We start from the raw sequence: 27,662 nt of genomic DNA on the forward strand, positions 1-27,662 counted from the left end.
ATGCCGAACTGCGATAGCGTAAAAGTGGCCGTGCGGGTGAGGCCGTTCAGCAAGGTGAGGAGACAGTGGGATCTTATGGTTCACACGTGTCAAACTCAGGCTCTCCAGCTGTTGCAAAACTACAATTCCCATCATGCCTGGACAAAGCTTTGGCTGCCCAGGCATGATGGGAATTGTAGTTTTGCAACAGCTGGAGAGCCTGAGTTTGACCCCCCTGTTATAGTTTATGTGATCATGTTTGTGTATGCACTTCCAGCCCCACCACCTTTCTAGAATCCTGGTTGCATGTACTTACTGTTACCACCGATTATCCTGCTGTACACTGTGGTTAGGAACAGCCGTCTGTAATGAAAGGGGTTATCCAGCGCTACAAAAACATGGCCACTTTCCCCCTACTGTTGTCTCCAGTTCAGGTGCAGTTTGCAATTAAGCTCCATTTAGTTCAATGGAACGGAGTTTCAAAACCTGCAACCAAACTGGAGACGAGTAGGGGGAAAGTGGCCATGTTTTTGTAGCGCTGGATAACCCCTTGAATGTTCCTTATGCATCTCTCCTGTCCATACAAAATCATAGGAAGATGCTCCATCTGATCACCGCTCATGTACCTTCCTCCTCCTGAAGGACAAAACACTGCGGCTGTGCAAGGAAGCTTTACACTTACTGATATGCTGGGACTGTCGCTGACACTGATATACGGCACTTTGGTATGGATCAGTGGAGTGTACTTTGGGTTTGCCATGTTATGAATGCCTTCTGGCTGACATTTAATGGAGAGTTTTTCACTGTCTGTTTCTGCACTCTGTAATCCTGGGAGGGTTAAAGGGGTAATTCACAAAAAATGTTTTTTTTTTAAATTAACTGGTGCCATAAAGTTATACAGATTTGTAATTTACTTCTATTAAATTTAATAAAACTGTCCTGTATATGTAGTGCTGCGAAATTCAGTCTGCTACTTTAATTATACTATGTATTTCTCTTTTGAAGGTAATACAAGGCAATACTATGTCTTCCAGTACTTATCAGCTGCTGTATGTCCTGCAGGAAGTGGTGTATTCTCTCCAGTTTGACACAGTGCTCTCTGCTGCCACCTTTGTCCATGTCAGGAACTGTCCAGAGCAGCAGCAAATCCCCATCCGTCTGCTCTCCAGACTGGAAATAATATACCACTTCCTGCAGGAAATACAGCAGCTGATAAGTACTGGAAGGTCTTGGGAATTTTTAATAGAAGTCAATATCAAATCTCTGGCACATTTTGTCACCAGTTGATTTGATTTTTTTTTTTTTAACTACCCCCTTTAATCACAATATGGTCAAGTTGCTGGTGACTTCAGATGAACACTCAAAGCATTACAGAGTGCAGAGACAGCTAGCCAGGGAGCCCACTCAGAAGGGAGGGGGAGACAGTGTGAGCAGCCTCAGAACTGGGGGAAGGAGACAGAAAAGTTAATGACATGTATGGAAGGAATTATTAGTCTCCAGGAGGGAGGATGATTCAACATGTATTTTACCTGACCGGGATACATCTTTAAGTTATCTACTAAAGCAAACAGAATCTCCCCTGCTTTCAATATACACTCCTCAACACAGAATTTACAGCACCAAAAAGGAAAAGGTGTGGAATATAGATGTTAAAGATATGTAAATGCTAAAAAAAAGAAAACCAAACATTCAAAGCATCTTGATTTAATCGGTACCAAGTATAAGTGTGGTGTCCCACCACGGGTGCTGCTATTGGTTACACCCTTCGCAAAAGCCTGTACTTATTGTAAGTGGTAATGTAGTGATAAAGTTTTGCCAGTAGATGTCGCTATTGTAGGTATGTGTGCTCAGTCGCTGCACGGCTTAAGTATAGAAAGGTTTATTGTTTGCTTATACTGTATGTCCCATGGATCTGTGAACCTATGGGAGTATCTTCTTATGTCCTATCATCTCTTTCTTTACTTCTTCTTTATGCACTCTTCACCCATTCACAGCACACCTTACAGGGAGCTGTACATAGGAAATCAGGTGGGTAGAGGAAGTGTATAGTAGTCTTTGTCAGGTTCCTGTATGGTGAGGAATCAAGACAAGAGACTACTAACAGTTTCTCTTCAAGTAACCTTACCCAGCACTATGCAGTGTTAAAACACTTACAGGAGAGGACACTTCAGAGATTATCTCAACCCACGCCGTGGACTAGGAAAATCACATTGCAGGACAGTATCTACAAAAGGCAAAAAACTAGGAACTGATCCGGATAGAGCAAAGTTGCTAGAAGCCTATGAACTCTATCTCGCAGTGTGGTTTTCAGCAGGAAATCCTCAGCATTCCGCTCATCCCAGGTAACAGAGTCTGGGGCTTGTGTCACCCTCTAGGACGGGTCCCCCGACACTGGAAGGGCACCAAGGGGTTCATTCCGACCAAGGTCGGTGCTCGGGCACAAGTATTCTCATATCTCTACATCATCCTCCAACAAAGAGGGAACAGCACCTTAGAAAGAAATTGAATCTGTCCTATGGTGTTGGGTGGCATAAGGTATGAAAGCTGGACCCCTCCAGTCTGTATTCCAGGTATATTACCAGCTCAGCTCTGTATGGATTCGGTCATGGAATTAGTCGTACGTCCATTTCTTCAAATCTGCATTTACCTGATGATTTACCTGTTCAGGTGCATTCAGCGTGGCAGAAGATTCCTCAGGTAACTATTACTGACCTTATTAATAGCAAGGCACATAAGTGTGTATCTTCACTCGTCGTACCCAAACCCGATACTGAATAAATCGAGTCCTTTAGAATATTTTGTTTAATTTTTTTTAACCATTTGCATTACCATGGCTAACAATGCTGTGATCGTTCATAGGTTCATGGCTTTTCCTTCTCGCTGTTGAGGAGCAATATACAGTATGTGCCACTAAGTAATGATGAAGTAACCTGAGCTATAACATATCCGTGCTTCTCCGCTTTTATTATCCTGTATAATATTTACACTATTAATTATTTGGACTTTCATTTAGAGAGAGAGGGAAGCAGGGAGTAGATGTATTATATCCATGAAAGACAACTGCACAACTATTAGTGATCCGCGGAATCCAGGTCACGAAAAGTCGTTCAAATTTGATCTCGCCTACTGGTCCCATAATGGATTTGTGAAGGACAAAGATGGAACATTAGTTCCGGATGGTGAAGAGAGCCGATACGCTGATCAGGTAGTCTTATTTTTACATCTTTTTTTTTTAATTTTTTTTATTTTACAAATGGGAACCTGTTACCAAGACAATGCTATCTAATCTATCACCATCATATTATAGAGCAGGAGCAGCAGGCATGAGTCCACTGTGCCATGTCACCATCTATCCCAAAGGGCCCAAGATATTCCTGATGGTGGAGATAGTGGACATGCTGGCTCCAAAAGGGAACACATGGCAGCTGATCCTTGCAGTCCAGATAACAAGGGTGGTAACCACCCAAGTTGCCAGACAGACAGAACAGGGGATGCATCAGTTATAGGTGACCGATGCTGGAGACGAAGACACAGATGCAGGAACGGGTAGCCGATACAAACACGGGTCGGGTCAGGTTCACACTCAGGATAGGAACACGCAGAAATACAGGAAGTGGCTATGTTCACACAACGTAAGTTCCAGGGGAATCACGGCCGTTGTTACAGCGGCCATGATTCCCACAAAACTTACGTAGTGCTGCCTTCTGAGGGAATCCCGGCCAGAGTATATACACATAGTATACACTCCAGTCGGGATTCCTAGCGGTGCCGTAGAAAACTGACATGTCAGTTTTCTGCGGCCACTATTCATTGAATAGTGGCTGCAGAAAACCCTGTCGGTGCACACTATGGAGCGAGCGTCTCCGGCTGCACGCTCCATAGTGTGCTGTGGGGAGTTCTGATGAGGGTGCGCACGGATGCTGGTACTGCACTACCGGCCGGGATGATCTTTTCTAAGACCAGCCGCTCCGTGAGCCGGCCGGTCACTAACGTTGTGTGAACATAGCCCGTAACTGGGAGTGGTTGGACCTATACTGCGTGAAGAGAGGTGACACATGCTGCTCCATGTGGTTAGGCCTGAAGTACCCAGGCCGCGATGGAGAGCAGGGCAGCGGTGGGGAAACCACCTGACGCGGATGGGAAAAGACGGCCATGGTTGGAGAAAGGGGACAGCACAGCGTTATTGTACTCAGCAAACATTTTATGTGGCAGTTCCGTATTCAGGGGACACAGTATCTAGAGATGTTTTTATTGTTTCCTATGTCAGTGTAGCATAAACTAATGACAGAGAAAGCTGAACACAATGATAAATCACAGAATGATGTAAGTAATACACCGATCTGTTTAGCATTTCTGTCACTAGTTTACGCTGTCCTCATTTAAGGTGGTATAATCCTAGTGACAGATCGCCTTAAAATAGCTCTTTAAATAACATAGAAATAATTTCTCTTGGCGCGTTACACAATGGGCATCTGTCATGCCAAGAAGGGAATCTGTATATGATACATGGAAGATGAGGGCCTCAATATATAGTTTACATTGGGACCCAGCAGACTCAAGATACACCTCTAACATGAGGGTTCCTGTACTTGTAAGAATGATATTTCCGTTTTCTCATTTTACCATATTCTTATGTTTCATAATTCTCTAGAAGACAGTATTCTGTGACCTTGGCCAGGGGGTGCTGGATAATGCTTGGCAAGGCTACAATGCCACCTTACTTGCCTATGGCCAGACGGGCTCAGGAAAGAGTTACTCTATGATTGGATACGGAGCGAATCGGGGCATAATTCCAGTTTCCTGTGAAGAGCTGTTTAAAGCTGTTGAAACCAAAAAAGACTATAGCAAAAGCTTTCAGGTCAGTGTCCTCTATACAAGCTGAGACGTCAAAAGTGTAGAAAGTTTGGATATATATATTTGGTCATATATATATTCACTTGTATGTCTGTCTTCTCTGCAAAATATATACATTAGCTATGCTGTTACAGAAAGCACAACAGAACCCCCTGAGAATCCTGTCAATGCTTAATAAGAAATATGTCATCCCCCTGATGAAACTGTGGGGTGAAACTCGTTGGGATTTGGGATGGAGGTCAATTTTATTTTATATATTAATTATACTGTAATATTACATCCTATTTTTAGATTTTTTTCCATTATAATATTTAGACAGGTATCAGGTTTATACAGGCCGCTATCTAATGTCGTAGAGTTTTGTAGACTAACATATTGTAAATGTAACAATGTAATGTCTTTGCAGGTAACATTCAGTATGCTGGAAATTTATAATGAGCAGGTAACTTATCATTATATATCTACATCAGTTGTGTAACTACCACTGCAGCAGCCATAGCGGCTGCTATAGGGCCTGTCGCGTCAAGGGGCTGCGGGGCCTGCTCCTGCTATACACTGGGCCCCCTGAGCTGTCATCATTTGCATCACCAGGTGGCCTCCAGGATCTGTAAATGTTCCTATAACTAAAAGGTTTCCTGACGTGCACGTGCAGTTGGCGGCTTAATGGTTAGTCGGGAAGTGCGGGGTCCAATCATAATTTTGCTATAGGGATCAGCAATTTCTAGTTACGCCCCTGATCTACATGCTTCCTCCTGAACACTTTGACAATTTAAAGGAGAGGTCCTGGCCATGTAAAAAATAATTTCAAAGGACACAAGGGGGGGGGGGGGGGGGGGGGGGGGGGGCGGGGGTAATGACAGACTATCCCAAATCACCTCTCCCCGTGCCTTTGATTGCCGCTCCGGGACTTCTGGGATCTCCAGCTAAGCCAACGTCACAACCAAGTTGTTATACAGCAGGAGTAGCTGAGCAGATTAATCATTTTTGGGGAAAGTTTAAGAATATCTTAATTTTTTTTGTAAATTTCTGTTCATTCTAGGCTAAGTAGTCAAGTGGGCGGATCATTTTCACACTGTGTGAACATGGCCTAAAAGTGGAAGAGGATAGTGTAAAACAGGATATATATCAACATGAAAATGTTTTATTTTTTTCCCACCTTTTGGCAAACCTATGTAAAATAGTAGGATTTCTATCAGACTGATGATGAAAGTTGGTGGGATCAGGAAATAAAACATGATGTTTTTATTCAGGTCACAGATCTGCTGTCTAAAACCAAGAAGTCGGGGGGTTTGAAGGTGCGAGAAGATCAGCATCAAGGATTCTATGTTGATGGTCTGAAGTGTGTCCCCTGTGAAAGCTATGCACAAATTGAAAAATTAATGGAACAAGGTAAAAAAACAAGAACAACCGCATCAACGAGCATGAATTCCAGCAGCAGTCGCTCCCACATGGTCATCACCATTCATTTTAAACAGGTATAATGTGGCTGGATGCTTTCAAAGAGTGTAGTCATAGATTTAATGCATATTCTGACATAGGCTGAATCCAGTGGCGTAGCTACCATAAAGGCAGACCACGCCACTGCTATGGGGCCCATGCATTAAGAGGGCCCACAGGCCTCTGGCCCTTTAGCTGTGCGCTTTTGTGATGAACGCCCACAGTTAAATGCTGCAGTGCTGTTCCTGACACAGCAAAAAGCCACTGGCATCCTGCCATGCCAGTCTCTCTTGTGGCTTGAGGCAGCATTACACCTCTAGCCACAAGTGACCCCCCCGCCCACATTCAAATACTTACCTGGCTCGGCGCAGTCCTCCGGCGTTCGTTCTTTCTCCCAGCTCCCCGATGTACGAGTGACATCACGTGTGCTGGGAAGCTGGAAGAACTAAGGAATGCTGGGAGACTGCTCTGGGACAGGTGAGTATGGGGGTGGGGCATGAGGGAATAATGGGGCCTCATAAAGTTTTTTTTTACTGTGAGGCCCCCATGAATTCTAGCTACGCCCCTGGCTGAATCTGTTGTTATGCTCAACTCATCTCTAGTAACAGACACACCAAGAGATAACACAGGAAGTGGGGGAGGGGCTTAGTTAATTCTAGACAGCCTGATCTGTGTACCTGCAATCTGTGAGCCTGTCAGAGAATCCACACTGTGAATCAAAGGTAAATCAAGGCTTCCCTGGCCACCCATAAAGATCTAGGCAGCTGTCCCAGGTGTAAATACCAATGTCCTTACTACTGTATGTCCACAGAGAATGTAATCTCCCCTCTTCCCCCTTCTTTAGGGTCCTATTAGACGAAGCGATTTTTAATGATTAACGATAAACGATTGCAAACAAGCACTTTTGGGAATGACCTGCAATCATTCACCGTAATACACAGAACGATAGTCGTTAGTTACCGCGATCATTTACTCCTTCTGATCCCAGCTAAAGAACGAACGATGTGTACAATCAGCAAACATTTAGCGTACAATTAACAATGAGTTTATGGTCAGCTTAAAAGATGCGATCAACAACAACACACACACGATTTTTCGATCATTGCCTGCACACACACAGAACGATTATCGTTTAAATTTGAACATTTTACATTTACACCGAAAAACAAAGAGAAAGGTAAATGATAGAAGCGTCCTGTGGATTGTTGTTGCGCCAAAACCTTTGTTCATATGTTGCGTTTTTCTCCCATTTTTAACATTTTTCTTTGTTCCCTGTTTTTCTGTCCTCAGATTTTCTTAGAGGACGATATCACCAAACAATCGGTTATTAACTTGGTGGATCTCGCTGGAAGTGAGAGACAAAAATCATCCGGTTCTGAAGGAGATCGGCTGAGAGAAGGAGCTTGTGTCAATCTCAGCCTGACGACCCTAGGAAACGTAATCAGGTAAAGTAATGGTGCGTTTACTCGGAGCGATAATTCGCCCAATCGTACGATTAACGATTTTGAAGTACAGTGGTACCTTGGTTTAAGAGTAACTTGGTTTAAGAGCGTTTTGGTTTAAGAGCTCACAGTTTTTCAAAATTGTGACTTGGTGTAAGAGCATTGCTTTGGTTTAAGAGCTCCCTGTACTGGGTGGGAGGGGGAGTGGGGGAGGGGCATGGTCTGCATAGCGGGGTCTACAGCCCTGTACTCTGACCCAGGAAGTCTCCCTCACCTTCCAAATCATAGCAGATCCACCTAAGGCTGGGGCTTACATCAGGGGACAGGACTGTGGAGGTAATCTCTCCATAGCTGTAACCCCTCAATCCCCGGACAGAGAGCGCTGCATGTATGTGCCCACATCTCCCTGCTCATTCCTTCCTGCTCCCTGCAGTCTCTGTCCGCCCTTGAGTTTCCCATCCTCTCCATTACTGTACAGTAACTTATATTATCACAGATTCTGCTGTTTCTGAATGTTTCATCTGTTTTACATGTTATTCAGAATAATAAATCATTATTTTTGGGGTGTGAAACCAATTGTCTGCATATCAGTGATTTCTTATGGGAAAATTTGCTTTGGTTTAAGAGTGGATTTGGATTACAAGCGCCGTCCTGGAACGTATTATACTCCATATTCCATACCACTGTATTTACAATCAGGAGGAGCATTATGTGCACTTTTTATATTTAATAAGAAATTATCTTTTGCAGATGGCAACAAAGTAATTTATAAGCTCACAGACTTGAAATAAGCCTTGCTCCCGATATTGTGTCATTCGTCGTGTCCTTGGTATTTCAGTGCGCTCGCCGAGGCTGCGATGGGCAAGAAAATCCTACATATTCCATATCGAGATTCCGTCCTGACAAAACTTCTGCAATCTGCCCTGGGAGGAAATAGCAGGACTGTCATGGTACAGTATATATATGTGTATACACCAAAATACTGGCACACGCGGCTGTCATAATTAGATATTAGATAAGATAAAGAAACTAAATATTAATAGTTGTGGGTATTCAAGTATAAGGCTGTGTTCACACACTGTCAAAATAATGGTCGTTAAATGACGGCTGTTCAATAAAAATGGCCGTCATTTTAAGGTCACTAGGTATATGACGCCTTAAATGATGGCAGCATAAACTAGTGACAGAAATGCTGAACAGATCAGTGTTTTTATGTTCAGCCGTTCTCCTAATGTGCAGGAGAATAGGAATCTTGCCAAACCCCTCCCCCCGCCCTCCAGCTGCTGATTGACAGCTGACTGCCTATACACAGCATGGATAGATAACTGCCAATCAGCAGCTTGTGGGCGGAGTTTTCTGCTTCTCATGAATATCCAGGACCACCGGGCTCATGCACATAATGGAGAGGACTTCTTATTGTCCATGTTATTCAGGAGGATATATCTGGATCAGCTGCACAGAACAATGTAAGTGATACAACATTCTGTTCAGCAAACGTTCATGATGACAGCTACACTGTAAATCATCTTGTAGAACATGAAGGAGATGTGTATGACCAGGTGTTTTGCGACTTCTCTCTCTGTTAGGTCGCTGCAGTGAGTCCGGCTGATATTTGCTATGAGGAGACGCTATCTACTCTCAGATATGCTGAAAGGTACTGCTCAGTCTCTCTGTAGATAGATATATATATAAGAAAGTTTGTACGAGGCGGCACTCCAGTATATAGTGAATGAAAAAAGGTTTTTATTCACCCATCAATGTGCGACGTTTCGATCTCTCATTGAGATCTTTTTCAAGCAATGAGAGATCGAAACGTCGCACATTGATGGGTGAATAAAAACCTTTTTTCATTCACTATATACTGGAGTGCCGCCTCGTACAAACTTTCTTGTGGATTTGGAAGCCTGGGTCTGGCTACCTGAGTTCGTGCACCCACCTGAGCCTTTGAGCCAACACAGTGCCGTCCGGCGATTTTCTTTTTGCTATATATATATATATATATATATATATATATATATATATTATACGGATATATGGATACTGCTCAGTCTCTCTGTATTACGGATATATGGTTACTGCTCAGTGCTCAGTCTCTGTATACAGATATATGGATACTGCTCAGTCTCTCTGTATATGGATATATGGATACTGCTCAGTCTCTGTATATGGATATATGGATACTGCTCAGTCTCTCTGTATACGGATATATGGATACTGCTCAGTCTCTGTATACAGATATATGGATACTGCTCAGTCTCTGTATACGGACATATGGATACTGCTCAGTCTCTGTATACAGATATATGGATACTGCTCAGTCTCTGTATACGGACATATGGATACTGCTCAGTCTCTGTATACGGATATATGGATACTGCTCAGTCTCTGTATACGGATATATACGGATATGTATACGGATATATGGTTACTGCTCAGTCTCTGTATAAGGATATATACGGATATGTATACGGATATATGGATACTGCTCAGTCTCTGTATACGGATATATACGGATATGTATACGGATATATGGATACTGCTCAGTCTCTGCATATGGATATATGGATACTGCTCAGTCTCTGTATACGGATATATACGGATATGTATACGGATATATGGTTACTGCTCAGTCTCTGTATACGGATATATACGGATATGTATACGGATATATGGTTACTGCTCAGTCTCTGTATACGGATATATACGGATATGTATACGGATATATGGTTACTGCTCAGTCTCTGTATACGGATATATGGATACTGCTCAGTCTCTGTATACGGATATATGGATACTGCTCAGTCTCTGTATACGGATATATGGATACTGCTCAGTCTCTGTATACGGATATATGGATACTGCTCAGTCTTTGTATACAGATATATGGATACTGCTCAGTCTCTGTATATGGATATATGGATACTGCTCAGTCTTTGTATACAGATATATGGATACTGCTCAGTCTTTGTATACAGATATATGGTTACTGCTCAGTCTCTGTATACGGATATATGGATACTGCTCAGTCTCTGTATACAGATATATGGATACTGCTCAGTCTCTCTGTATACAGATATATGGATACTGCTCAGTCTCTGTATACGGACATATGGATACTGCTCAGTCTCTGTATATGGATATATGGATACTGCTCAGTCTCTGTATACGGATATATGGATACTGCTCAGTCTTTGTATACAGATATATGGATACTGCTCAGTCTTTGTATACAGATATATGGATACTGCTCAGTCTCTGTATACGGATATATGGATACTGCTCAGTCTCTGTATACGGATATATGGATACTGCTCAGTCTCTGTATACGGATATATGGATACTGCTCAGTCTTTGTATATGGATATATAGATACTGCTCAGTCTCTGTATACAGATATATGGATACTGCTCAGTCTCTGTATACGGATATATGGATACTGCTCAGTCTCTGTATACGGATATATGGATACTGCTCAGTCTTTGTATATGGATATATAGATACTGCTCAGTCTCTGTATACGGACATATGGATACTGCTCAGTCTTTGTATATGGATATATAGATACTGCTTAGTATACGATACATATAAGTCTATGTGATTTCTCACTGTTAGGGCAAAGAAAATTAAAAACAAGGCGGTTATTAATGCCAGTCCCACCGAGCGTCTCCTCAAAGAGCTGAAAGCCGAAAACAACAAACTGCTGTCGCGGCTGGCCGGACTCGGGAGCTCGGGGAGGAAGGTGGAACAAGAAACAAGTAAGATGGGGATGACTGTAACCTACAGCAGGTGTCGTCTCCTTCAGGCGGAGGGAAATAGCTTAGATACCCTATGCGTTAGTTAAAAAGAAACCCGCTATCTATTTAGTAGATTCCTTAGATGTGGTAACATAACATACATCTTATGTTAAAGGGGTACTCCAGAGAATTTTTTTCATTTCAAAACAATCAAGTCTTCCAGTACTTATCAGCTGCTATATGTCCTGCAGGAAGTGGTGTATTCTCTCCAGTCTGACACAGTGCTCTCTGCTGCCACCTCTGTCCATGTCAGGAACTGTCCAGAGCAGGAGAGGTTTTCTATGGGGATTTGCTGCTGCTCTGGACAGTTCCTGACATGGACAGAGGTGGCAGCAGAGAGCACTGTGTCAGACTGGAGAGAATACACCACTTCCTGCAGGGCATACAGCAGCTGTTACGCACTGGGAGGCATGAGTTTTATAAGAAGTAATTTACAAATCTGCATTAACTTTCTGCCATTTAATGTGAAGCATCAGGTAGACGTCAGCTGTAGAAGATGTGAATGTCTCAGGGTTCTTATAGTCCTGTGCTGTGGGGGATGGGGATGGGGGTCCATAACCTGACTGCGATCATTCCATGACAGCCACTATGGCAGCTTTGTTCTCCATTCTGTATTATAATATCCTGTAAAACCTGAACAATATAACAAACGTGTTTTTATATTATTTTGGAATCCCAGAAGAACTCCGACGCTTGTTAGCAGAAAATGAGCTGCGGATCCAGGCGATGCAGTCGGCCTGGGAGCTTCAGCTGCAAGAGGCCAGGAAGGAGTGGGAGCAACAGTTTGCGGCAATTACCCAGGTGACGTGACGGCACAGACGAGTCCACGGACAAATCATGTAATAATAATAATCATAGGCATTGCCATATCTGCGGGGGTGGGGGGGGACATGAGAACCAGTCATTACTCACCTCTCCCTGTGAAGAGCCGCGTCACAGGCTCCGGGAACCATGCCGGAAGCCATTTCTACTCAAGTTCCAAAGATGTCATGCTGATAGATTGCCTGCTCAGCCAATCAGTGACTGCAGTAGTGTCCCGCCCCACTCACTGACTGGCTGAGCGGGCAGTCCATCAACCGGGTTGTGACGTCAGCTGTGAAGGAGATCCTGGAGCCCGGTGGGGGTTTGTACTGGTAATCCAGCGCTGTAAAGGCACGGGGAGAGGGGAGGAATGATCGTTTTTTATCTTTTCCCCTCCCTCTCCTGCTGTTTGAAAGTTCTTTTTAGATCTTTGAAAATCTCCTTTAAATGTCTGAACTGCAAGGTGAAGTTTAAAAAAAAAAAAAAAAAAAATGCCAGAATTACAGTTTTTCGGCTTTCTCCCCTCCAGAAGAAAAAAAAAAAACAAGAAAAAGTGATCAAAAATTGTTTGTGTCTCAAAATTGTAACCACAACTCAAGTGATAAAAATCCACCACTCCCGGCATTGGAGAATAAAAAAAAGTTCTCTCCGTAAATTTATATGTAGTAACATTATATAAGTTTGGCATAATAGAGAAATCGTGTACAAAAGAAGTTAAAAAACAATGGCAGAACTGCTATATATATGTATGTACCTATAGTGCTCATGGAAACGTTAATACACGAAAAGTAATACTGATGCCAAATCTTTATCCTCCTTAAAGGGGAACTCCGGTGAAAACAAACTGTATTCAAATCAACTGGTGTGAGAAAGTTATACAGATTTGCAATGCAGGGGAATCAAACACTTGCTGCTGGGTTCCCCATCAGATTATCGTTGATATGTAGGGATCATGGTTGTGTTTCCGTCCGTCAAAAAGGGTATTGTCCAAAGTGACTAAGTGTTTCATCTAAGACGTCTGTTTCCAGGAGAGACGCATGATGCAGTCATTTCCTTACCTGCTGAACATTAATGAAGACCCCCAGCTGTCCGGAGTTCTCAAGCACTTTATACAAGAAGGTACAATGATTGCTTCTATTATACAGGATGGAGTATATTGTTGTCTCAGCTTATACTATAGTAGATCTAAGTAAATCTAAGCTAATACTTTTATGTGCATAAGGTATTCCAGAGGAAAAAAAAATATTTCAACTCAACTGGCGTCAGAAAGTTATACAGATTTGTAATTTAATTCTATTAAAAAATCTCCAGTTTTCCAGTACTTATCAGCTGCTGTATGTCCTGCAGAAAGGGGTGTATTCTCTCCAGTCTGACACAGTGCTCTCTGCTGCCACCTCTGTCCATGTCAGCAAATCCCTCTCCTGCTCTGGACTGTACATGATATGGACAGAGGTGTCAGACTGGAGAGAATACACCACTTCCTGCAGGATATACAGCAGCTGATAAGTACTGGAAGACTTATTTTTTTTAATGGAATTAAATTACAAATCTCTTGTAATAGTTGATTTGAAAAAATATATATATATACAGTGGTGCCTTGGATTATGAGCATAATTCGTTCCGGGGCTGTGCTTGTAATCCAAATCCACTCTTAAACCAAAGCAAATTTTCCCATAAGAAATCATTGATATGCAGACAATTGGTTCCACACCCCAAATATAATTATTTATTATTCTGAATAACATGTAAAACAGATGAAACAAACATTCAGAAACAGCAGAATCTGTGATATTATAAGTTACTGTACAGTAATGGAGAGGATGGGAAACACAAGGGCGGACAGAGACTGCAGGGAGCAGGAAGGAATGAGCAGGACAGATGTGGGCACATACATGCAGCACTCTCTGTCCGGGGAAAGAGGGGTTACAGCTATAGAGAGATCACCTCCACAGTCCTGTCCCCGGATGTGAGCCCCAGCCTGGTGTGGATCTGCTATGATTTGGAAGGTGAGGGAGACTTCCTGGGTCAGAGTACAGGGCTGTAGACCCCGCTATGCGGACCGTGCCCCTCCCCCACTCCCCCTCCCACCCAGTTCAGGGAGCTCTTACACCAAAGCAATGCTCTTAAACCAAGTCACAATTTTGAAAAACTCTGACCTCTTAAGCCAAAACGCTCTTAAACCAAGGTACCACTGTATATATATATATATATATATATATATATATATATATATATATATATATTTATTTTTTTGCTAGAGTACCCCTTTAAGGTAAAACTAACAATAGGGATTTCCATAAAGCATAGTAATATATTGTTTATTATAATATTATACGTTCTTTCTGTTTCAGGAACATCTGATGTTGGCCAGGCAGCCGCTAATGAAGTAACATTGAGAGGTCTAGGGTACGCGATGGAAAAATCTTTGTTTATGAAGTTTACTTTTTTTTTTTTTATTCCACCCATTTGATTAATTACTTTGCAATGTGATTTTTTTTTTTTTTACAGAATTTTACCAAAACATGCGACATTTATAAACATCGAGAACAAGGTGCTGGTAAAGCCAATCGGCAAAGCCAAAGTGATTGTGAACGGCGTGCCCATTTTTATGAACACTAAACTACAACATCTGGTGAGTTAGATAGGGACGGTGCGGTCGGTGACTCCCCGGGTATCATTACTATTTATACTGATATTTATAGCTATTTACATATAGTTACATTAGATTTCTCTGAAAATATTTGACTTGTAACACAAAGACTTCCAACTAAATTTGTGTCACTGACATCAACTTTTACTAAGTGTAAGGCTAGGTTCACACTACATTTTTGCAATGTTTTTTTTTTTTTAAATGGATGCATTTGTGCGCATCCGTTTTGATACGTTTTTCCATTGACTTCCATTGTAAAAAAAAAAAACGGATCAAAACAGATCCGTTTGTTTTGACGGACACAAAAGGAGTGTCAGCTACGTTTTTGTGTCCGCCAAAAAAAACGGATCCGTTTTAAAAGAAATTGATTGCAAAAATGCAGTGTGAACCTAGCCTAATATTGCTCCATTAACACAGATATTGAAACCCGGTGGCGGCTTATTTCCTCTTACTGGCGGCAGTCACCGTTTTTGTTATATTCAATCTTATGAAAATATGCAAATTAACTTGTTAGGAGCACTGGTGTTCCTGGCACCCTAGAGCACAGTTTGGCCCGACCACCGGATCACACATATATATATGCAAGCAGGCTGCAATATGTGTGAGCATCTGAACTGGTGGTCGGGCCGAACGGTGCATATTTTTATAAGATTAAATATCACAAAAACAGCAAAGTGTCAGGAGACCGGTGCCAGTATGAAGAGGTAGCAGCGGCTGGGGACTCCCAGTTCTCAGCTGCTGCTTTCTGCTAAAAACACAGAAAACTGTGTGTGAGCAGTTCTCTCCATATAAAGTATACTGTTATTTAATTTTTTTTTTTTTTTTTTTTTGCAGAAATCAATAGTACAGGCAATTTTAAGAAACGTTGTAATCGGGTTTATTAGCCAAAAAAAACTCATTTTTATTGTGAAAAAGCAATTTGAAGCTCTCCCCCCTGTCTTCATTGTTTTCTATGGAGAGGGGAGGGGTGGAGGGAGATGAGTCACCAAAACAGGACAACAAAGAGTTAATTTACAGCTACATCACCAGCTATCTCCTCTGAGGTCAGCACGGACCTCTCTGACCTCTGAATAGCGGGTTTCACACAGCTCCCACTGTGTAATCCTTTGTTCTCTGCTCTCTGCTGGTGACTAATCTCCCTCCTCCCCCCTCCCCTCTCCATAGGTTACACAGGGCCCGACTGATGTAAAAGAGTCAAGATTTCCTGATAATGAGCAGTGAATGAGAGAGAGGGGAGGGGGGACCTGGGGAAAGTCTTTTTGAATGCGGATAATGGCAGATTTGCCTAATAAACCCAATTACAAAGTTTGTTACAATCACCTGGAGTATTGATTTCTGCAAAAGAAAAAAAAAAAAACACCACAGTGACACTAAAATATTGGAAGTGAATGGTCTCCTTTATTTACTTAGGATCGTGTAATCCTTGGGTCAAACAGCGCATATCTATATATCGGATTTCCAGATGAACGTGGATGTGAAGACGTCTGCAAATTTGATTACGACTTCTTCCAGTCTGAACTGGCAGCAGCTGAGGGATTCAGTGTAGATAAACTGGGTACGTTCCCCCTACCTGATAGCATGCCACCAAATGGATGGAAGAACAGCTCATTTCCTTGTTACTTGAATGTGAATATTGGGAGTATTGTCAGGTGGACTGTCTGTGTGCCCAATCTGAGGTTATAGTTACACATCCATTCATCTGAATGGGATGGATGTCTGCAAGTTGCACTCTTTTTTTGCAATACATGTTCTGCAAGTGAATATATCACAGTGATATAAAAAATTCTTCAGGTATCAAGTATATACTACGTCTCCTTGAAAATAAGACAGGGTCTTATATAAATTTTTGTCCCTAGGTCTTGTTTTCAGGGGATGTCTTATGTATTATTCATCTTACATGATGAAGAATTCACATGTCACATGCACAGCAGGAACAGAACGTATGTTATGGCGGCTTCCGGCCACCACAGCACACTCGTACAGCACAGCAGGGACAGCATACAGTATGGCGGCTTCCAGACAACAGGGGGAGCTCAACACAGCACACTCGTACAGCACAGCAGGGACCGCGTATGATACAGTGAGTCCAAGAAGTATTTGATCCCTTGCTGATTTTCTTTGTTTGCCCACTAATAAAGACACTATCCTTCAGCACTTTTAATGGTAGATATATTCTAACATGGAGAGACAGAATATCAAGAAAAAAATCCAGAATATAATTTTAAAGAATATATTTTAATTAATTTGTATTTCAATGAGGAAAATAAGTATTTGATCCCTCTTGCCAAACACACTCAATACTTAGTGGCAAAGCCTTTGTTTGCAAGCACAGCGGTGAGACGTTTGTTGTAGTTAACCACACGTTTAGCGCACACACCAGGGGGAATCTTGGCCCACTCTTCTTTGCAGATTCTCTCTAAGTCATGAAGTTTGGTGGGCTGTCGCTTGGCAACTCTGACCTTAATGTGATTTTTCTTGAGCCAATCCTTTGTTGCCTTTGCTATATGTTTAGGGTCGTTATCATGTTGGAAGACCCAACCACGGCCCATTTTCAGAACCCTGGCAGAGGGGAGGAGGTTGTCCCTTAGGATTGTGCGGTACATGGCTCCATCCATCTTCCCAGTGATGCGGTGAAGTAGCCCTGTACCCTTGGCAGAAAACACCCCCAAAACATTATGCTTCCACCTCCATGCTTGACGGTGGGCACAGTGTTCTTGGGGTCATAGGCAGCATTTTTCTTCCTCCACACATGGCGGGTGGAGTTGAGGCCAAAAAGTTCAATTTTGGTCTCATCTGACCACAAAACCTTCTCCCAATAACTTGGTTCATCTTTCAAATGCTCATTGGCATACTTGAGGCGCGCCTCCACATGTGCTCTCTTTAGCAGGGGTACCTTTCGGGCACTGCAGGATGTGAATCCATTGTTGCGCAAAGTGTTGCCAATTGTTTCCTTGCAAACTGTGGTCCCAGCTGCCTTCAGGTCATTTGCTAACTCCTGCCGAGTGGTTCTCAGCATCATTGCCACCCCACGAGGCGAAATCTTCTTTGGAGCACCAGGCCGAGGTCTGTTGATTGTCATGTTATACTCTAAACTTTCTGATAATTGCACCAATAGTTGTTACTTTCACATCCAACACCTTACTAATCTTTTTGTAGCCCATTCCAGCTTTGTGAAGGTCAACAATTCTGACTCTGAGGTCCTGTGACAGCTCTTTGGTTTTACCCATGTTGGAGACGTGAAATCTGTGTGATCTGTCTGATTCTGTGGACAGTTGTTTTTCACACAAGTGATTAGTGAGAACAGGCGGCTTCAGGTCAGGTAACAAGTTGATTGGGAGTGTCTAACTGGTCTGTAAAAGCCAGAACTGCTAATGAATACTAAGGGATCAAATACTTATTTCACTCCATGAAATACAAATCAATTAATATATATTCCTTAGATTTATTTTCTGGATTTTCTTTTTAATATTCTGTCTCTCCATGTAAGAATACATCTACCATTAAAAGTATAGAATGATCATAAGTAAATGGTGGAAATCAGCTCACCTCCTCATGTGTCTGTTAGGGTCCCCAGCGTATATAGGAGGGTGCACGGTTCCTGGCGGTGGCTGTCCGTCGGCAGATAGGTAGTTTTAGAAGTGATTAGGATCCAGCACTCCAAGTGATGAGTTAAAAATCAAAATTTATTAAATCATGTCTAAAAATCAGCTGAGCAACTCATGCTGTGTGGCCTGAAAGACTGATGCGTTTCGCGCATGCGCGCTTAGTCATAGTCTAGTGGTCAGTGTATGACCGGAGATTTAAAAACAAATAATGGCCAATAGGATGTCTCCCAGTGCACATGTATGCAAGTGGGATGGGTGCGTGCAATCAGTAATGTGATCCTGCTTGAACACTGCTCAGTTAGCACTACGGCCAATTCACATTGCAAGAAATGGGTTCACTGAGCGTGACCAATTGATATATGTATTAACAATCATGATGTGCTGCGGAGGATAGATAGTGGAGTGTGATAGCACATGATCCACATTGGAGCGTGTTTGGCGGCCAAGTTATATATTAATGCAATGTAATGCCAAGTTCTATCATATGTGAAGTAACCAGGCCGCACAGTGTGAACACCGCTCCTAGAGCAGATTCTATATAGGCACGTCAATGTGCATAATGTAAGCCTTGTGCCTGTTTTTAGATTCGCTGTGCTGACGTGCCTGAATAGTGACATTCTATATACATAAAGATTCACTGTGTTAACGTGCACGAATGATAGCACTTTGTATGCATGAAGAGTGCAACCCTTTGTTATGGATAAGGTAATGATGTATATATCTATGTATCTACGTAACTATGATGTATTCACATATCAACAAAATGTGTGCAGCTCTACGTCTGGCAGGAGGAAACATCAGGGTTGGAGGCAGGTGACGATCTACATGTTCTGCGTGCGGCTGCTCTGTAACAGACGGTGAAGGTAGAGGACAATGGCGGCAGCTAGAAAGAATCAAATCTGCATGCCCTGGTGTTCTGCTCAGCAGACATGCTTCCAAACAAAAACTTTTCTAGGTCTTACTTTCGGGAGAGGCCTTATATTTAGCATTTCAACAAAACCCTTTACCAGGTCTGATTTTCGGGGAAACGGTATTTATGTTAAAATGATCAAAAACAATGCCCATCATTTAATATTTTTCTCCATGCAGGTGCCATGCACAATAAAGATGGCAGACCTGACCCGAGTGTGCTGGCGGTCTTCCATGACTATATAAAATTGATGCCACTGGTTGCTGAAGCAAATCAGATGAGCGAAGAACTTATGAAGGTAAAAGAAGCCACGGTTGAAAATTTTTGTATCCGAAATATTCGCTTTGCAAGATGGATCATTCCAGTAGTGGCGTAATCCAATGTTTATGCTGGTGATAGTAATCCCGTATCTTTAATCTCTGAGCAGGACCTGACGTTCGAACTAAAGGTGAAAAATTTAGCATTGACCGATTCTAGGGGATATGACCTTCAAAAAGAAATAATGGTGAAAGTGACCAATAAAAGCAGTCAACAGGTAAAGTTGGTAAATTCCTAACACAGTGAAAAGTATGATAGGTTTAATAATTAAAGGGGAACTATCAGCAGGTTAGAAGAATCTCAACTGCTATGTCCCTATTGCGCGGGGCGCTGAGGATGAAGGTACTGTATATCTCTTATCTTCATCCTCAGCGCTGTTTCCGTGATATTAGGAGTTGAATCTCTATGCTAATAAGTTTCCGATCCACCTCCGGCCAGTCCACCCATTCTAATGAACATCAGCAGAGTGGGTCGCTGGGGCAGATCGGCGTGCTGGGGCAGTAGCCCGCCCCTAGTGGACCAAACAGACTAATTAGCATATGAAGTAAACTCCAAATATCACCGAAACAGCGATGAGGATAAAGGTAAAAAAAAAAAAACCTCTAAAAGGAGTACTCTGGGCAGGAGGGCTTTTTTTGGCTATGGCCGGGGATGAAAGAAACAATGTCAACTTACCTCCCTGGTTCCAGTGCCGGGTCGTGAATCGCATTGCTCCGGTCTGCGGTGCCCGGCCGATTCCTGGTCCCCGAGGGATCCCACCTGTCGCCAAATGGCTGAGCGGGCTGGTAACATCACGTCTTAAGCGGCGTTATAGACCAGGAAGCAACCAGGCACAGCAGACTGGAGCAGTGCAATGTTGGTATCAGGGAGGTAAGTGGACGTTGTTGACTTCTTACACCCCCTACCCGGCCATTAACGTTCCAAGCATACAACCATTTAAAACATTTGGCCCAAGTTGACCTAATTCACACTATGTGGTATACATATACTTTACATCCCTAAATATTTTGTATTTTATATGGTTTAAGGTATGGATATGGTCAAAGTCCAAGTTCATTAACAGAAAGTTTTTGATGGAAGAACTGTACCAGAAATTCCTGGATGGTGATATGACATTGGACCGTGAAAGCGATCCATTCTGGGATCCGGTTGAGGCTATTCATTTAGGATCAGCTCACATCTGGCTTCAGTCCCTAGCTTATTGTATGAAGCTGGAAGAACAAACCGAACTTCTAGACTCGGAAGGAGTGGAGGAAGCCATCATTATGATAAACATTACCCCGTGCTCCAGCTGTGGACGGTAAATACGAGAACTTATATATGAACCATAACAAGATCATTACTATCCCAGACCTATAATAATTTTACATCTATGTGTTGGATGAAATGGAGAAAATATATTTTTGGTTGCACAAAATCATAGTTAGACTAATTTTTTAAAGTTTAGGTTAATCTTATATGATAAGACAAGAATTACAAAGTTATACCTGTAATTTAACCCCTTAAAGGACCCTGGCTTCCTCTGTGCCTGCTAATTAACCATCTAAATGCCATCTAATGGAGGAGGGGGGGGGGGGGGGGGTCGGGTCACGTTCTACTTACAGACCAGGTCGTCTTCTGTTTGCCAGCACTGTTACCGTTTTGGCGATTGCTACAGGCTAGCATTCGAGTGAAAATAACATTGATTAATGCAGTACATAGGTGCTGCATTGATCTCTAGGAGCAATCATAGTATTCCTTGTAGAACTCCCCTAGGGGGACTACGAATTAATATATAAAAATTTGTACCCCATGTTAAAAGTTGAAATGACCCAACCTTTCCCCATTTTTAAAAATAAAAAATATAACAAAAAAAAACATATTTAGTATCGCCACATGCAGAATCGCCCAAACAAATCACATTCATGATTTCACACGGTAAATGGCACAAGAAAAAAAAAAAGTCAGAATGCGAAAATGCTGATTTTTGGTCACATCACATCCCAGAAAAAAATTAATAAAAAGTGATCAAAAAGTTTCATGTATGCATGTGAGGTACTGATATACAGTAAAGTACAGATCATGGCCTCTAACTGCCCCATAGACAAAAAAAACAACAAAAAACACACAGTTAAAAGGATCAGACTTGAGCAATTTTTAACACTTTTTTTATTCAAAATTTTTTAAAAGCAGTAAAATAAAATAAAACTTAAAATAAATTTAGTTATATTTGTATCGACTTGAGGAACATAGATAAGATGTCAGTTTTACCACAAAGCATAAAGATGAAACCCAAACGCTATGGTCTTCAAAACACAAGGAGGAAAAAAACACAAAGAAAGAGAGGATTCTTGGTAATGTGCTTTGGTAATATTTCCTATTTTCTAGGCCCTTGAGTGAAGAAGATGTCGTCGTTGATCCTTTTGAGTTATTAGGAAGAAAAATCGTTTTCCAGATTCATATACTACAGTGTCTCGGTGTCCGCTGGTTAAAGGAGGCGACAGAGCGAGGAATTCAAATAGGGTAAATAAGAAATAGTGTAGTAAGGATGCCGGATCAGATTTACTAACACTGCAGTATTAGGCCGGGTTCACACTACGTCTTGATCCGTTTTTTTCGTCTTTTTATAATAGAAATCAATGGATAAACGGATCTAAACGAATACACACAAATACATCTGTCCCCCCCCCATTAAACAGTCAGCAAAAACGGAGTGTGAACCCAGCCTTACATACTGTATGAATATCTCTGCACTAACATATTGTATTCACTTTCATAGATATCGCTTTTACGACGTTCCTCAGTCCGTATACACAAAACCAGTCTGGAAAAACATAAATCCGATGATTGACCATAAATTGCACTTTCTTGCACTAAGTGTTTCCAACGGCCTATTGAGCTACCTCCAAAAAAACGCCCTGGTTGTAGATCTATGGGGCATTCAAGGTAAGAGGTTATTAGTAATAACTAATCAATAAACAAAAGAACACAAAGTCCAGTTTCAGACAATGGATGCATTGTTAATTTTTGGGGAGTTTTTTTTTTTTTTAATTTTTTATCTTTGTTGCTCCCACAAACCCAAATTTACTAAACTAACAGGGTTATAGACTGAAAGGTGATGGGAATAGAAATCATTAGAGTATCGATAATATTTTTAGGGTCCTTTGCCCTATTCCCCCCCTGCAGATTGTCATATAAAAACACTACAAAAAAAAAATTCTTACATGTCACTGGTCTGTATGGGGGAGTTACGAATTGGCATACACCAGGAAGAAGGCACAAAATTGCCCCCTCTCCCTCGTGTACGCCAACTGCATCCCGTTTGTCTGGTTGGTGGGTGTTGGGGGGGAAGTTGGGAAAGAGTCATGGTCCGCGGTTTAAATTATAACAGAAACAGTCGGCACAGGTCAGGTTGGATTCACTAAGAGGCTTGTGTCTCTTAGTGAATCCAAAGGGGTAACTGGGGGCGGGGCCTAATTTAAGATCGCCAAACTTGTACGCACTTTGTATATGTCTCCCCATATGTCCTCGTTGCGGTATGGAAGATGCACATATTGTTAACATACTGAGGAGATGTACACGGTTGTAGGGCTACTGTAGGGAGGTTCTTGCTGTAATTAATAAGGTATATGGGGCGTCCGTGCAGGTGGAGCCAGTGCAGTGTGTTCTCCGACTGGTATCCACCTCACCTGAACAGACAGGTATGTAGAATATTATATCAAGCTCATAAACTGATTGCAAAACTTTGGATACAGGGGGAACCTCCTACAGGAACTGAGCTGACAGATTGAATATGATAGATTAGAAAAGGGGTGTACACCAACCTAAAGTTATGGAAAATACTAATCTATCTGGGGCCCCTGGATAGATACTCCGGGGGCCACCAACTAGATATTTAACACATTTCAATGGAGGCATCATGTTGTTATACAGTTACTATACATTTTACTCCATATGCTGATTGCTATACTGTACAGTAACTTATATATCACATATCCAGCTGCTGTGTTATCAGGGTTATACAGTTACTATACATTATACACCACATGCTGATACTATACTGTACAGTAACTTATATATCACATATCCAGCTGCTGTGTTATCAGGGTTATACAGTTACTATACATTATATACCACATGCTGATTGCTATACTGTACAGTAACTTATATATCACATATCCAGCTGCTGTGTTATCAGGGTTATACAGTTACTATACATTATACACCACATGCTGCTATACTGTACAGTAACTTATATATCACATATCCAGCTGCTGTGTTATCAGGGTTATACAGTTACTATACATTATATACCACGTGCTGATTGCTATACTGTACAGTAACTTATATATCACATATCCAGCTGCTGTGTTATCAGGGTTATACAGTTACTATACATTATACACCACATGCTGCTATACTGTACAGTAACTTATATATCACATATCCAGCTGCTGTGTTATCAGGGTTATACAGTTACTATACATTATATACCACATGCTGATTGCTATACTGTACAGTAACTTATATATCACTTATCCAGCTGCTGCTGTGTTATCAGGGTTATACAGTTACTATACATTATACACCACATGCTGCTATATTGTACAGTAACTTATATATCACACATCCAGCTGCTGTGTTATCAGGGTTATACAGTTACTATATATTATACAACACATGCTGCTATACTGTACAGTAACTTATATATCACATATCCAGCTGCTGTGTTATCAGGGTTATACAGTTACTATACAATATACACCACATGCTGATTGCTATACTGTACAGTAACTTATATATCACATATCCAGCTGCTGTTATCAGGGTTATACAGTTACTATACATTATATACCACGTGCTGATTGCTATACTGTACAGTAACTTTTATTCAGAATAAAAAATCATTATTTTATTGTGATTGATTTTGCAGAGGGCTGCCCTGAACTTGACTGGTCTCTGCTTGACATGGATTACACAAATGAAGGATGTATCTTGATTGACAGCATGAAAAGTTTACTTCCTAATCCCAATTTGGTTGTAAGTATCAAACTTAAAGGGGGTATCATACTGTCTTCAAAAGAGTATTCCTATCTCAAGTAGTTTTGGACCGATTTTGTTTGTGTATGTGTATTGGGGCTCTATTTGCTATATATATATCCAGCAGGAAGTGGTGTTTTCTTTCTAGTCTGACAGGGCTCTCTGCTGTCACCTCTGTCCATGTCAGGAACTGTCCAGAGCAGGAGAGGTTTTCTATGGGGATTTGCTGCTGCTCTGGACAGTTCCTGACATGGACAGAGGTGGCAACAGAGAGCACTGTGTCAGACTGGAAAGAAAACACCACTTCCTGCAGGACATACAGCAGCTGATAAGTACTGGAAGATTGGAGATTTTTAAATAGACGTAAATTACAAATCTGTATAACTTTCTGACACCAGTTGATTTGAAAGAAAAAGGTTTTGGCCAGAGAACCCCTTTATGATATAGTATTATTTGCACATATTATATAATACAGTATGTTAAAATCCTAACTAGGATTACTATCCATATGAAACTGGGGTCTACCCAGTGGGTGGAGGTCCTGGCCTTTATTGAGGGGTATGGCATGGCTGTTTTGTACCTAGTAATAAAATTCTAAGTTCTTTAAAAATTTCTTGTGGTTTTCTAAAGCTAAAGCCTTGACTGTCCAGGCATGATGGGAGTTGTAGTTTTGCAACAGCTGGGGGGGAGGAAAGTTCCTCATCCCCGCTGTACATGATTTTTTTTTTCAGGACCCAAATAGTCAGGTGTCTGAGCTCTACCTAAAATTGTTAAAGTTGGAACAAGAAACTGAACTCTTACGAGACATAAATAGATCATTAAGAGAAGAGAATATTTTCCTTAAAGAAACATTGAAGCAGTCTGACTCCTGGAAACGACAAGGTTGGTAATGATAAAGATGCGGCTGTCTGGATATTTTACATTTTTTTAACCCACGCTCGAGGTTGGTTATTCGGCCGTGCTTTCTGCTCTCTGACACATAGGAAATGCCGCTTAGCCATTCTCTGACTGCTTTAGGGACCCGCCTCATTAGTGATTGGCTTAGCTGGAATTTCCTGGGTGTCAAGAGAAAGGCAAGAATCACTGAACAGTGGAGATCAGGAATGATGGGGGATTGGCAGCAGGTAAGTACGTCTTGTTTGCTTGATTTAAAGGAGAAGTCCGGACATTTTTAAAATCTGGCAGCAGCAGGGAATTTGATCAGGAGTACGACTTCTTACCTCTCCCCGTGCCCGCGGTGGGTGGCAGGACCGGCCTCGGGACCCCCGGCACCGACATGTCATGACCCGGCTGATGGACTGGCTTCTCAGCCAGTCAGTGACTTTGGCGGGACACCACTCCAGTCACTGATTGGCTGAGCAGCCAGTCCATCAGTCGGGACAGGCCTTTTCCCCCATCGTAACATCTTCACAACTTGGGGGGAAAGGCCTTCTGTTGGGTTTACCGAGGCCAGTGACGCCACTCACCACGGGCACGGGGAGAAGTAAATCTGTACTCCTGGTCAAATTCCCTCCTTCCAGATTTTAAAAATGTCCGGACTTCTTCTCTAAATTAATATTTACAAGACGAAGCAAATGAAATCCAAATCTTCTGGTTAAATTATATTTTTATTGAGTTTCTCATTCATCTATATATTACCTTTCTTTAGGCTACGACAAGTCTGTACTAGGATCATGGCAGGAACATTCGGCCAAATCCACCTCTTCTGCAAATTCTACAAAAGAAAACATGAGGTTGTCTGGGCATAGGACGAGTTATGACGCTGACTTTGCGAAAGCCCTGAAAGTCTTTTACCAAAGTATGAACACAATCAGAGGACATTTCTTACGGCTGAAACACTACAAACCACCGGTGAGAACCACATTGTAGACAACTATTTTGATAAAGAACTTAGTTTAACTATGGGGGCTATAAGATTTGACCATACCGACTGTGTAAACTACGGCCATTGTTTGCATTGACTTCAATGCAATACATTTCTCTATGACAAGAACGGCCGTTGTTTTAATTGCAAACTTATTTTCATAATAAATATGTTGTGTAAACGTAGCCTAAATATGCATGATTAGGAATAAGAAGCTGTTGCCAGACACCTCTAGCACTGGATTATCTCCTGTAGGAATAAAGCATTAGACAGGGTGAAACTAAAGACACACATTGCACACTATTCAGTCTGTCTCACATTCATTTCAAGGGGACAGAGTCTGTCTATTCAAGTCTTTGTCCATGAGTCTTACTGTAGAAGGTTTGGTAAGTAAGGATAGTGACATAGGAAAAGGTTTGGTAGGTAAGGATAGTGATATAGGAAAAGGTTTGGTAGGTAAGGATAGTGACATAGGAGAAGGTTTGGTAGGTAAGGATATTGACATAGGAGAAGGGTTGGTAGGTAAGGTTTATCTGTTTGATGGTGACACAAGTGTGCAATAGAGTTGATATTCCTGGAGGGTTGTCCCTTGGCCTACTCAGTGGGTAGCAGTCCTAACCTGGCTGTCCTGTACCTAATTTTATTTCAGGAAGAAGAGAACATTTATCTTTTGCGACTTTTTACAGAGAAGCAGTCGCAGATGTTCAAAGACTTTTGGCAACAACTTGAGTCTTGTATCTGCAAGCTGAAAAATGATGTGGCGGCCATTGTGAAGAAAAAACGGCAAGATGTCTCCTCTGGCAAAAGCTAAAATTGTGAAACCTAAGTAAACGTCACCTCACCGGGCTTATTCCCTTGTATTCCTGTGACTAACAGATCCAGATAACTGGTCTCTAGTGGTATAACCAGAGATGATGGAGACCCAGTGGCATGGGGAATATATACACAATCATTTCCTGTACACTGCAGAAACCATAGGAGAAGGCTCC

The 27,662-nt window shown here is 41.9% G+C and overlaps 1 protein-coding gene across 1 annotated transcript; it reads left to right on the forward strand.

Moving 5' to 3' along the window:
• LOC138773907 (kinesin-like protein KIF28) lies at window positions 1–27,616 on the forward strand. The gene is made up of 24 exons (XM_069954384.1): window positions 1–54; window positions 2,993–3,184; window positions 4,631–4,837; window positions 5,240–5,275; window positions 6,084–6,308; window positions 7,561–7,715; window positions 8,551–8,662; window positions 9,299–9,366; window positions 11,325–11,467; window positions 12,189–12,307; window positions 13,336–13,426; window positions 14,659–14,713; window positions 14,816–14,939; window positions 16,368–16,512; window positions 19,652–19,770; window positions 19,900–20,007; window positions 20,819–21,090; window positions 22,158–22,292; window positions 22,549–22,715; window positions 24,703–24,783; window positions 24,815–24,831; window positions 25,541–25,691; window positions 26,458–26,660; window positions 27,323–27,616. Exons 1-24 carry the CDS (start codon window positions 1–3, stop codon window positions 27,482–27,484), a joined length of 3,141 nt encoding a protein of 1,046 aa, XP_069810485.1. The 3' UTR covers window positions 27,485–27,616.
• Window positions 27,617–27,662: the final 46 nt, after the last annotated feature.

Source organism: Dendropsophus ebraccatus, chromosome 15 (genome assembly GCF_027789765.1).
Source record: "Dendropsophus ebraccatus isolate aDenEbr1 chromosome 15, aDenEbr1.pat, whole genome shotgun sequence".
In the NCBI taxonomy this organism is placed as follows: Eukaryota; Metazoa; Chordata; class Amphibia; order Anura; family Hylidae; genus Dendropsophus; species Dendropsophus ebraccatus.

Coding starts and splice junctions, on each gene's coding strand:
- LOC138773907 (XM_069954384.1), top strand. CDS start 1: ATGCCGAACTGCGATAGCGTAAAAGTGGCCGTGCGGGTGAGGCCGTTC. Junction 11,468..12,188: donor GAAGGTGGAACAAGAAACAA/GTAAGATGGGGA, acceptor GAATCCCAGAAG/AACTCCGACGCTTGTTAGCA. Junction 22,293..22,548: donor GAGCGAGGAATTCAAATAGG/GTAAATAAGAAA, acceptor TCACTTTCATAG/ATATCGCTTTTACGACGTTC.